The sequence below is a fragment of the Homalodisca vitripennis genome, chromosome 4 (assembly GCF_021130785.1).
Source record: "Homalodisca vitripennis isolate AUS2020 chromosome 4, UT_GWSS_2.1, whole genome shotgun sequence".
NCBI lineage: Eukaryota > Metazoa > Arthropoda > Insecta > Hemiptera > Cicadellidae > Homalodisca > Homalodisca vitripennis.
Genome location: NC_060210.1, coordinates 69,951,530 through 69,965,075, shown reverse-complemented (window position 1 = coordinate 69,965,075; position 13,546 = coordinate 69,951,530). Strand labels below are relative to the sequence as shown.

General features: G+C 35.6%; 1 protein-coding gene across 2 annotated transcripts in view; it reads left to right on the top strand.

Annotated features, from left to right (window-relative positions):
- LOC124359487 (diuretic hormone class 2) overlaps nucleotides 1-12,602 on the top strand; it is a 175,945-nt gene extending 163,343 nt beyond the window's left edge. For both annotated transcript variants that reach the window (XM_046812250.1, XM_046812251.1), the window contains exon 5: nucleotides 11,971-12,602. In XM_046812250.1, coding sequence (XP_046668206.1) covers nucleotides 11,971-12,106 — 136 coding nt within the window. In that variant the 3' untranslated portion in view covers nucleotides 12,107-12,602. The remainder of the gene's footprint in view (nucleotides 1-11,970) is intronic.
- Nucleotides 12,603-13,546: the final 944 nt, after the last annotated feature.

The following is a 13,546-nucleotide window of genomic DNA, read 5'->3' as shown; positions in this document are numbered from 1 at the left end:
TTACAACCTTATACAAAACCTCAGGAACCTAGGGAAATCAATCAGAGACTTGCATATTTTGAGATTAATATTTTACAATGTTATAATGTATCAAAATAGTCCCGAATAGAAAAGTTGTCATTATACAGAAAGTTAGGAAAACGCACAAAACGGTGATAAAGACTCTTACATTTATAATGCTTTCCTTAATTTATTTTGTAAAGTAATACGTTTCATTTTTATTCTGTAATTCATTAAATAAAATTAGGCTAATTTTTGTGCTTTCGAATTGTTGCAACATTTTAATAGGTATAATTTTAGTTTTACTTCATTTTACAAGTTCTGGAACCAATAATTGATACCATGTTGCACTGACGTAATTCCGCACCTTAACACAACATTGCATGTTCAATCAGTTACTACTGCAAGTATCAATGCATTTTTAAAATATAAAAATTTGTAGTCTATAGCTCATTTCATTCTTAAGATATCGTACAGATAGATAGACAAACATACACCATACAAAAAAGAAATCTTTACATTCCTCCGGTAGATACTACAAAGTAAGAGTGCTCTGAAATCTTATCACTACCTTTCACATAATCTGCCTTTCCACTCTATATTTTCATTTTACTGTCGACTAGGCCGTCTCTGTTCTGTTCGAAATAAAATAACGTATGAAACGTGAAACGTGAAATAATAACATTTTAGCTTTTTTTATTGCCATATTTGTATTAGAAATTAAACAACATACAGATATGTCTATCAATGTAAGTCTTTTGAAGGTCTAGTATTTTACCATTCCATTAAGTCTGTTTCTATATAATGCTACTCAGACTAATGTACCATATAATATAAACATATTACATGTTTATTTTTTTTTTTAAGTATTACCGTGAGACACAATTATGAGCACATTATACTTAACTACGTTTGTGATAAATCAACAAGTGTTTTAAAAGTAACAAGAACACCTTCAATAAAATATCCCAAATTAGCTTGTGGGATAGGCAAGACAGCAATCAGTCTCTCTTATCGCACTGCTCAGACTGTTATCAGGTCAGCGTTACATCGCGTGCCGCTGGGCGTACTTTATGGTAGGTAATCTTCTTTAGTCTCGAGCATTTCGTTCACCAGAAACAACGAGTCTTTAACTTTACGGATATAATTTTAGTTCCAATTGTCCCCGTATTTATTTCATACGTGTGCAAACGACAATCGATATTAACATTAATACACCATAATTGATGCTACCAAAACGAAATAAATTACCGTAGTTACTGTAAATAAAGTACTTAAATTTACTGTAACTATTTTATTACGTTCTTTTCAGATAGACAGATTATCTATGATCGTCTCATCTTGCTGGACTTTTATAAAACACAGTCATAGTAGATTATAGGAAGATACTAAAGAAGCATATTTATTGACATATCGATAGATTTAGATAGTTTTTATAATTTAGAGATAATGTGAATCATTAAGGAAGTAACCAAGATTCAAAAACGTGATTATTAATGATGAAACGCGGGTTGGGGGAGGTCTGATGGTGTGCCTATTTCAATAGAATCAAAATAATCAAATTAAATCGAACATATTTTATGAAATGCTTCTTCATTTATACATTTGGAAAAAAGGAAAACTAAAAATTAAAAATGTGTTTCATTGTGATTTTTCTATTTTAATTAGGAACTCTAAAACAACTAGTTTATGATATATTAGATAAAGGAAACGAATGATTTGAAATTAATGTTAACTCTTTACTGTTATTGATAGTAGCTTAGCATTGTATCAAGGAATAATCCTCCGAAGTGTTATTTATTGAAGTAATACTTTCTTCATTATTTAGGCTACATAGTCATGAGATCGGTTACGACGAAGGATCTCCTTTTTATATTAAAAATCGATGTCGGTTATAATTGAAAATGTCGTATAACAACTTTACAAACCTAAATATATCACTAATTTTTTACAACTTAAAATATTTTTTCAGTACGATTTGATCATAAATATAGCAAATCACTAACATTTTCAGTCCCCTGTGCAATTTATATGTCATGTGTCCGGAACGTTCGAAAATGTGTTTTTAAATAATTCAGTGTTCTCTTGTGTGCAAGGTACTGGCTAGTGCGGCTGTACGAACGGTTAGACGTGTCAAGTATTAACCTTTACCGTCAATACGTCAATCTACGATGTGCAAGTAACGAGTGAGCAGAGACCGAGGACGGACGGACAGTCGCTTGCGACAACTGACCCCGTGACCCACTGTTCTCTACTGTATTGTTTATTGCTCTCGTGTATTATGGATGCGCCAGATGGCCATAGCTGTGGCCATGGGGGGTTGCAGTTATACTTGGTGCACACAAAGACAACTGACCCCGTGACCCACTGTTCTCTACTGTATTGTTTATTGTTCTCGTGTATTATGGATACGCCAGATGGCCATAGCTGTGGCCATGGGGGGTTGCAGTTATACTTGGTGCACACAAAGACAACTGACCCCGTGACCCACTGTTCTCTACTGTATTGTTTATTGTTCTCGTGTATTATGGATACGCCAGATGGCCATAGCTGTGGCCATGGGGGGTTGCAGTTATACTTGGTGCACACAAAGACAACTGACCCCGTGACCCACTGTTCTCTACTGTATTGTTTATTGTTCTCGTGTATTATGGATACGCCAGATGGCCATAGCTGTGGCCATGGGGGGTTGCAGTTATACTTGGTGCACACAAAGACAACTGACCCCGTGACCCACTGTTCTCTACTGTATTGTTTATTGCTCTCGTGTATTATGGATACGCCAGATGGCCATAGCTGTGGCCATGGGGGGTTGCAGTTATACTTGGTGCACACAAAGTTTCAATGTTGCCAACTGTTACTGAGGCGAAACTAAAGTTTCTGTTATATTCCAAAAAGGATAGCGTAGCTTATTTGTAGAATTTACTTTGGAATGTTTATAGTTCATTTAATTGTAAAAATTTTGTTTTTCGTGAAAATATTTCCCCCAAATCACGTTCTAATTTGTTTGTTCTAAATATATATATATATATATATATATATATATATATATATATATATATATATATATATATATATATATATGTGTGTGTGCTTCACATACACTTACTTTTTTATGTAAAACAATAATGATAATTAATAATTCTTCTAATACGAGAATACGTTATACTTTTATGAATACCATAACGTGGTGTATCTTGTTCAGGCAATATAAATAACTCAATGACGTAATTTAATTGAAGTGCAGCGCAAAGAGAGGTGAGATCACAACAACAGTATGTGAACGTGGTAAATCCATAAACTGACAGAACCAAAGAACATGTCATTTGAATTTTTGATATAAGTGAAGTGCGTCTGAGCTGGCTATATCGATGTGCTGTCTCCACCCCGCCTCCACCACCTCCACCAACACCACCTCCTCACCAACCGCCACCCCTCCACCCTGACCTTTCCCCAGACCGACGCCGAGTCGGAAGAGCTGTCGCTACCGAAGCCCCGCTATAATTACCATTCAAAACTATCTACTTACTCTCGGTGCACACTTTGTTGAAGTATTATACCTCTTCTACCCCGAGTTTTGAAAACGTACGTCAACACGATATAATATGGTATTGATTGATATTTATTTGGTAACACTACAAAAACACTTCACGGAGCCTCTGTGCTTGCTCTGTGCTACATAAAACTTCTTATACATTTCTATTATTTCTGTCTCGGCTGTACACTATTCTAGTATAATCAAAGAAATAATTTTATGAATAATCTAATGTTTGAGAGTTAGAAGGTAATCTGTTTCTGCGGTTAATTTTTAATCACTAACCAAATATGGAAACCATGATGTTTATGCTTTTTTTTGTACATTTATATCGAAGAACTGCATTATTTAAAAAAAATGTATTCTAGATCATACATTTTACTTATTTGTTCAATTTGAAATCATATTTTTTCTTATATCTCAAAATTTGATCGGTACTCGTTAGCAACACACTAGTTTGTCAAAATAAACGTGACTTTTGGATGAATATTATATTTACGTTTACGCATAGTTCGTAATTGAGTATTGACACATATATTTCATTTGTAGACACGGTCGATCAAATAATCCCACCTGAGAACACTCAAATATCCAGCAAATCGGTACATTACTGAAAAGATAGAACAAGGTAATGAGATCAAGGAAGCAGTACGCCTCTCCACGTGTCGTCTGAGTAAAGGTCACGAGGATAAATACGAGATCCAGGCAATACGAGTACAGAACATTCTCCGGTTGTGTGCAGTTTACTTGTTTACAGCGTAATGAGATTTGGCGTTTCCAGGATTCTTATCTCTTTTATTCATTCGGTTACATAAATTTTATAACTCAGAACACTATTTCTGGATAAGCTATTTCTTTTGTTTACAGTTTAAGCATATATCTCGAAAATGAAATACGTAATCCGTAAAACCCATTTAAGAAGGACGGTTATTGAATCACTCTCCCTGCCAGTTCTTCCTTCTAGGTGAATGAATTTCTACTTTCTAGTTCCTTTATGAATTAACATTATTTTGTGTTATTTCTATGAGTTCACTGCAAGATTATTTCTTCCTTAAAATAAATAAATCGGAGACAATTCCAAAGATTTTTAATCACAGCCTCAGCTTAAAATGTTGACAATACAAAAACCAACGATTCAATAAGACTAATTTATATGCCTTCCTGAACGACTATCGCCTTATGAGACAATTAAGAGTTCAGAAGCAATACAAATACATAATTTGAAATTCTTAAACTAAAATAAAAACACAAAGTACGTATTTAGAATGTATATAAAATTATGCTGTTTATTTGTAAGGGAAAAATATAGTAAAAGAATAAAACAACAAGTTTTATATCACCATTAAAACATTTCTCTATAATATATTATTTCTCTACATATTGTATTTAAAGTTCATTCCTACTATTGGAACGTTCATAATGTTAATTAATTATAAATTTACCTTCTTACGTTCCTATCTGATATTGAGGAACGTAAAAAGGTAAGCTTATAATTAACTTGTAATTTTTAACTCAGTATGAATATTCTCTGAGGTTTTAAAATGCTATAATCACCAGTTTAATTTACCATCGCCTTATGAGACAATTAAGAGTTCAGAAGCAATACAAATACATAATTTGAAATTCTTAAACTAAAATAAAAACACAAAGTACGTATTTAGAATGTATATAAAATTATGCTGTTTATTTGTAAGGGAAAAATATAGTAAAAGAATAAAACAACAAGTTTTATATCACCATTAAAACATTTCTCTATAATATATTATTTCTCTACATATTGTATTTAAAGTTCATTCCTACTATTGGAACGTTCATAATGTTAATTAATTATAAATTTACCTTCTTACGTTCCTATCTGATATTGAGGAACGTAAAAAGGTAAGCTTATAATTAACTTGTAATTTTTAACTCAGTATGAATATTCTCTGAGGTTTAAAATGCTATAATCACCAGTTTAATTTAATTTTTAAATTCTTTTGGTCCCCTAATTTGAGTTTGAGAATAAAACTACCACATTTGAATATGGTAGTCGGAAAATTGCTTGTATATTCGTACCATAGTTATGTTAATCAATACCTATAACTTACGGTGAATTTCTATATCTCTTTGTAAAAATTTATTTAATGTATTTGTGTCTGTAATCTTCCCTTTAACGAAGGTAGGGTGACATATTTAAATGTATTAAAAAGTTTAGTGACATCGTCACCTTCCCCTGAAGTATTACCAATTTTAAAATATAATAATGAGGAGAGCTTACAAACTCAAAACATAAGAATAAAAGTTAAAAGCGACCATTGTTATTTTTTGAGAACCGCACATTGAGCCCACAATTATTATGAATTTAAATTATTAAAAATAACATTGACTTTCCTAAAAACCCCTACCAACGAAGGTTCGTGTATACCCGATTACTTATTTTCAGTTTTGACCATGATTTTGTTATTATTCCACTGTTCGTAGCCGCTATACTTCTGAACGACAAGAGAAACGGGGTATTTCTCCTTCCTGTCAAGGGAGGGTGAAATACTTTATGTAGGAAAAAATTTCCCGAACAGAAATTATAACGCCGCTGCCTACAAATCCTACAATTTGTTCTTTACTGGCCATCTACGTTGTGTCTAGCGTCTCCAGCTGGATAATAGCTGATACGCTATTACATCGCTTTTACATTTCCAGTTCAGCTAGAGTAGAGGAGTTCTAGCGTCCAGTCTCCAGCGGTCGCTCGGTGCGTCATGCGTTGTCATAGCCACGGGTTAATTACAATACTACAGAAATAACTGCCGATATAAATAGTGTGCGTGTGTGAGGCGCTAGGCGGGCGGTGTGCGGAGTGCGATGTGCTACACGGTCCAGACCCACACAACCTCCGAGCGTGCACCGCCTCCACATCCCCGAGCCGGTCGGTGTCCATTACTGCAGTGTTTGTTATGTAAATAAACCCGGTCGCTGACCACGCGTCAGTTAATTGTCACATGCAACAAATAGCCTCTCATCAACATCAGTCTGGATTAATTAAATTATTTTCCTTTTCTCTGAACCACAGAATTTGGAGTATGATTTTATTATGTATATGTACTTGCATTAGAAGATATATTTTTCTTGATTGTCCAAGATATCGGTGGAAGAATTCAGGCAAGTCCTTCATCACATGAATACAGTGGCTTAGCCAGGGGAGGTGGGGAATTAAAATTGCTCTTCTCAAGAAGTATCAGAATGCAACACAACGTATAATAAAACAGAAAAATATACTATAGTTGAAGTCATAGTTTATGATGCTGATACTGAATGGTTTCATAATCGAACAGGAAAAATGTGTGGGTGTATTATACCAATCATAATAACCTCGTTACATATTGTTTGCAGATGTGGTTTGTTATACAAAAATAAACAATAATTGCAAACTAAAAAAGTTTTAAGACAAAATGTACTGTACATACTGTACTTAGCTCGCAGGCGAAAGTGTGATTACAATCCCCTCCCCTCCCCTTTCCCCACAGTGCTCCAGTGACACGTAATGTCGTCCTACAACTTGGCACTGTTTGCCACTAGCGGACTTCATCCTCTCCTCCTTGGAAGCGAGTTCGGTAGTTGAAAGTTTTCATTCTCGGTGAGTTTGTAAAAGACCTACTGTAGCGCACAGGGATGAGGACTAGTTGTGTGGTTGTATCACCCCGTGCAGGTCATTACCGTGTTACAGGAGTCTCACTACACGATTGCTGTGGTGGTTGTATCACCCCGTGCAGGTCATTGCCGTGTTACAGGAGTCTCACTACACGATTGCTGTGGTGGTTGTATCACCCCGTGCAGGTCATTACCGTGTTACAGGAGTCTCACTACACGATTGCTGTGGTGGTTGTATCACCCCGTGCAGGTCATTACCGTGTTACAGGAGTCTCACTACACGATTGCTGTGGTGGTTGTATCACCCCGTGCAGGTCATTGCCGTGTTACAGGAGTCTCACTACACGATTGCTGTGGTGGTTGTATCACCCCGTGCAGGTCATTGCCGTGTTACAGGAGTCTCACTACTCGATTGCTGTGGTGGTTGTATCACCCCGTGCAGGTCATTACCGTGTTACAGGAGACTCACTACACGATTGCTGTGGTGGTTGTATCACCCCGTGCAGGTCATTACCGTGTTACAGGAGTCTCACTACACGATTGCTGTGGATCAACGATCTCACACTGGTGGAATATTAGCTCTGTCAAAGTGCAGCGAAGAGCTTGCAGCCCTATAAGAAATCGATGTGGGTGTGGGGAGGCAGGCTCTTGTGACGAGTACGCTGTTAGCACAACGCCCCGAGCCCGGCCTTAATGAGCACCACAGCCTCAGTCTCACTGACAACCTTCGACGCATCTCTCCCAAATATATAAATTATACAAAGACCTTTCACATTATCGGTTTTGCCTCGTGGACCTCACCAATATCATAATTTAATTTTCCTTCGGTTACTAAGGTGCCATAACTAATGCGATTATAATTATGTATGATATTCTTTGTTTATATTTAACCAGACGATGTTCTCTCGAAAACACCTTGGAAATTAACGTACAGAAGGTGATTTCTGAACAATCACTAATGATACAGCAGCCATGTTGTACCTTTACATATCTACATATCAATCAATAAAGTACGAAAATCTACCGAAATATAGTATACAGTAGTAAGTGATTAAGTTTAAACTTTGCTGTTTATCTAAACTACCTCTGTTGTGTGTATGTAATATTAAATCTCGAACTGCTGTAGTTTAAATATCTCTTATCGTGAATTTACAGCATTTACAAATGGGTGTATGAATTTGAAATAACTTTGTGATGAAATTATAATAATATATTGAATTTCAATATTCTTGAAGCTACACCAAAGATTTAAACCGTATGTCAAATCTTGGAAGGGAAATTCGAGAGGCATATTCAAAATTGTAATATTTTGATGAGAAGTGACTTATATGTTTGTACTAGTTAAGGTGTTATTATTGATAGAACCAGATTCAGCCCTTAATCGAGAGCATTTCATTTTCCGTAATTAGTGTTTTGACTGGCTCTGTAGACTCGTACCATAAAAGGATGTAATCAAACACAATCTCAATTCAAAATATAAACGTTTCTTCAGTTCTAATTCAAATTTCTAACAATATAACTCCTTAGCACTACCTACAGATGTTATAGGATACCTCAGAAACATTCAAAATCCAATGTAATATTCGAAATTTAAAACATAATATACGATATGGTATGGTTTATGTGGTACATCGCGCACAACATAAACTCATGTCCCTTTCAGAGTTACTACCACTAGTGAAAAGTTACGAGTCCCAGGAGTAACAATTTTCCATGCGAGTGTTCAAGCGGCTGCTGTTTATTCCTGTAATTACTCTATAAGCCAATTGTAAGACTCACTGAAAACCAGTCTGAGTATGAAAATGATTTTACTTCTTTACGCTTTCAGTACTTCGTATCGTAATGCCACATGGAAAGGATGGAAGGGGGTAGGAGATATGTAAATCCTCTCTGTAGGAGATATTATGAACCCGTTTATTTAACCTCTTCCCTCTCCAAATGCAGGACAATAAATGAAAGACACAATAACGTAACCATTTCATTGTCAACCAGACCATTTTTATGGGAATGCGTGTCAAATTAATGTTACTTTCACTAAATTGTAAACTGAAAATCCGGTAAAGTATCAAGACTCTTTTTGAAATCTCTCTAGATTAGCAGGTAAGAAATGCCTTATTCTGAACAATCATGAGAATCCCCAGCTGAGCAATAGCACGTGTACTATCATAATAAGCTATTTCTGCACTTTGCACTACTGCTGCAATGGCAAAAGTATTGGCACGAGTACAGCACATTTTTAGCGATCTAACCTTAACCTTACTTGCAGTGTTCTCTCTTCATCGCGGCAAGTCTATCCGAACTTAATTGGTATTACGATTTATTATTCGTTTGTAAAAGTTATTTTTCTGCAGCACTTTGAAATTGCAAATTAAAAATTCAGTATGATTACTCTTTTAAAGAACAATTACATCCCTTTTTAATAAGTTAAATTTTGTTACTGATCTGATATAGAGAAACTAAGACACATATTTACTGAAGATGTAACCAAATCTGAGTCTAGTGATAACATATTCTAGTAACAAGTTTCTGTCAGCACCAGTCTCTGTAACGATGATGTAAGTCTAAAGCACATATTTACTGAAGATGTAACCAAATCTGAGACTAGTGATAACATGTTCTAGTAACAAGTTTCTGTCAGCACCAGTCTCTGTAACGATGATGTAAGTCTAAAGCACATATTTACTGAAGATGTAACCAAATCTGAGACTAGTGATAACATATTCTAGTAACAAGTTTCTGTCAGCACCAGTCTCTGTAACGATGATGTAAGTCTAAAGCACATATTTACTGAAGATGTAACCAAATCTGAGACTAGTGATAACATATTCTAGTAACAAGTTTCTGTCAGCACCAGTCTCTGTAATGTTGATGTAAGTCGAAGACACATATTTACTGAAGATGTAACCAAATCTGAGACTAGTGATAACATATTCTAGTAACAAGTTACTGTCAGCACCAGTCTCTGTAACGATGATGTAAGTCTAAGGCACATATTTACAAGTCTAAGATGTAACCAAATCTGAGTCTAGTGATAACATATTCTAGTAACAAGTTTCTGTCAGCACCAGTCTCTGTAACGATGATGTAAGTCTAAGGCACATATTTACAAGTCTAAGATGTAACCAAATCTGAGTCTAGTGATAACATATTCTAGTAACAAGTTTCTGTCAGCACCAGTCTCTGTAACGATGATGTAAGTCTAAGGCACATATTTACAAGTCTAAGATGTAACCAAATCTGAGACTAGTGATAACATATTCCAGTAACAAGTTTCTGTCAGTACCAGTCTCTGTAACGATGATGTAAGTCTGTATTAGTGAGTTCTGTGTAAAGACTAAGTGAGACAGAACCAACCGCATATATTACAATATACTTGGTGCGAATATTACCATACCAGCACATTAGCAGGTCAGGCTGTAACCAATCTCATCGGTTGGCTGGCACAACAAGTTGAAACACACCATCAGTCTGTCTACTCCAAAGTACAGTGTTAAACCCATCATTACAATAAAAATTTAAATTTTGTTTTAAACACTTTTAAAACAACATTATTGGACTATTTTGTGAATCGAATCCTACCTTCTTTTTTCTTCACATTACAATTTTATTCCGGAAAACAAGATGTTAATCTCTTATTCTACGATGTAAGAAATCTCAGGCTCATATCCTGTGGAAGATCCCAACGAATGGTCTATGAGAATTGGAATGCCTTTGACGTGTAAAATAAAATAAACACTAAGAATACAATTTATATTACATGAGTTCAAAAGCTAGGTTATGTTTACATGTTTTTTCTTTGCTTTTTCCGCTTGAACACAAAAATGCAAGTCCCAATCTCTCTGTGTTAAAACAGGAGAGTAAAGTTGACCTTTATAATGGAACAACTAGATTTATGACTCCAATGGCGGCTCTAGAAATCCTTTCACCGGTCAAAATGTAACTCCAGTTTCCGCCTGGTCCAAATACCGGTCCTGTGACTTACACGTGGCTATAAATGCATAGCCACTCTGTATACTCTTTTTCAAAAACATGATTTGAAAATAATTCAAAATAAATATTATGTAACACAGCGTATAAATTACTGTTATCTTAGTACTGATTATTAGTATTTGCTCTTATAATTAGGAAGAAAGGTTTACCACGAATTGTGTTACTCTGCCTTCCACGGGTATAAAGCACTACTATTATAACTATAACAACCTTGAAAGCAATTGCTAACAAAAACTAATATTCATATTAATCTGTTGAAATCATTGTAAATATTAGTGTTAATTACAAACATTGAGTAGTGATACAGATATAATTAGGCGCGAATATGATGATTATTTTTTTTAAATAACAAATTGATGATGGGAGTGAAATTTATTATAACCCTCCCTCAGCGGCGGGCGTCAACGCTGGGGTGACGACTTTGTACCCTAGCGGTCAAAACAGTAGTTCTCTGAATGTTCAGTAACCACCGTAACTGAACTCGTTATTTGTTATTTGTGATTCACATTCTCGCACCTTACCTGTATTGACTGTTATTCTATTCAGTGATCAATATAAATTCGTTATTTAAATGTTTAAGACTACCTATTGGACGTCTGACAGGAAATAGCGATGTAGATGTCAGTTCTGGGACCACACACCCGGAGCGCTATTGCTTATAGCTATTGTATTGTAATTATATCAAAATTAGCGACATTAATATCCTATAAAACTCCTTAAATCAAGGCTTGTTTGTTTTCTAAGTGGTTTCTGTACGCAGTGTTTTTCTATAGCTTCGATGATAAGCGGATCACCACAGCACTAAATGTGTATTTCTGTTGCAGCTCCAAGCGCGGCCTGGACCTGGGACTCTCCCGTGGATTCTCCGGCTCACAAGCCGCGAAGCACCTGATGGGACTCGCCGCTGCCAACTTCGCCGGCGGACCCGGCAGGCGGCGTCGTGACGCCTCCCAGGCGTAGACCTCCTACCCCCGCTCCTGTACAAACCCCTTACATTAGCGTCCACCACACTGGAGTGGAGAGACCCCACACTCACCTCCTCTACATTTGCAATGTTGTTAACTCCGTCTGTCATGTCTATTGTCCGTGTACTGGGGCTCAATTCTCGGAGACTTGTGTCACCTACTTTCATTGCACGCATCCATCAGTGTTTGTAGCTAGATACTGTTATACCATTCTTTCATTTATTTCGTGTAAATAGGGCATAATGTTTACTTTCGTGTAGCCCAGCCGTCTCACAACCACCCGTGTGTACGTTCATTTATACGGTTATAGTGACTGGATCTCTTTTTCTAATTTTAAATGTCGTATATTTAGTACTTAAATATGTTTATTTTCCTATCGTTCTTTGGATTTCATTCAATGTCATTAATAGCAATTTACCTTCTAAAAGATGGTAGTGTGATTATTTTTATAGATGTAAAATACATACTGTAATAATAAACTTGTAGATGAATGCACGCACTTACTTTCTGCGCTTACCTCATTCCCCCTTTTCCTTATCCTTTTTACGTCAATTTTAAAAAGTCTTGAAATCAAAGGATGTGATAACTGTCCAAATAATAACTTTCAAGTTATTATAAAAAATTAGTTATTCGTATTGGTGGCAGTAACAATTGTATTTACTAAAAAGGATTGGACTAGAACTGTGCCATCCAGAAGGCAACAGGCTGCGGTATATTCAATAACATATTTACTAAGACGGTATGTCCGCCTTGATACAAAGGCGATTCACATTGGATTGGCTACCAAAAAGAGATCTTAAGATGTTTGCAATATTTATAGACTTCAAAATCAAACATTGTATACTGAGTGTCATTTAAACCCTTGTACAATAACTGACTAACTGTGAAGGAAACAGAATTTTTCCGAATATTTGCCATCGTTCAGTGAAACAAAAAATCAGTAACACTACGTTTCGAGATCTGCAATCTGATCTCTTCTTCAGGTAAATAACTAATCTAATACATCCTTCACAATCCTTCCATTGTCTAACTTTATTACATATATATTATTCAGTGTGACATTACTGTGACTTTTACCGATTTCTGTCATGACTCATTATTTTATTGTTTATATTTTCAATCTTAGATAATATCAAATAAAGGAACGAACATCTAAGGCCTGTGCACAAAACATATAATTCAAAACAAAATGTGGTTATTTCGCATGAACAGTACTGGTCTTAACTAGACTGTACATGCGAGTGTGCTATATTTATCTCTAGTTCAGCAAACAGCAGTCTTGAATACAGACGTTGAAGTCTGCAAGTGTTGGCGACATTGTACATGCACTTCTAGGAGTACTTCCTCAACTTTCATAACGTTCGGAATAATTAACCAAACTCTAATTATGCACATGTATTAGTTTAACTATATACTATTTAGTAAATAACTTCTG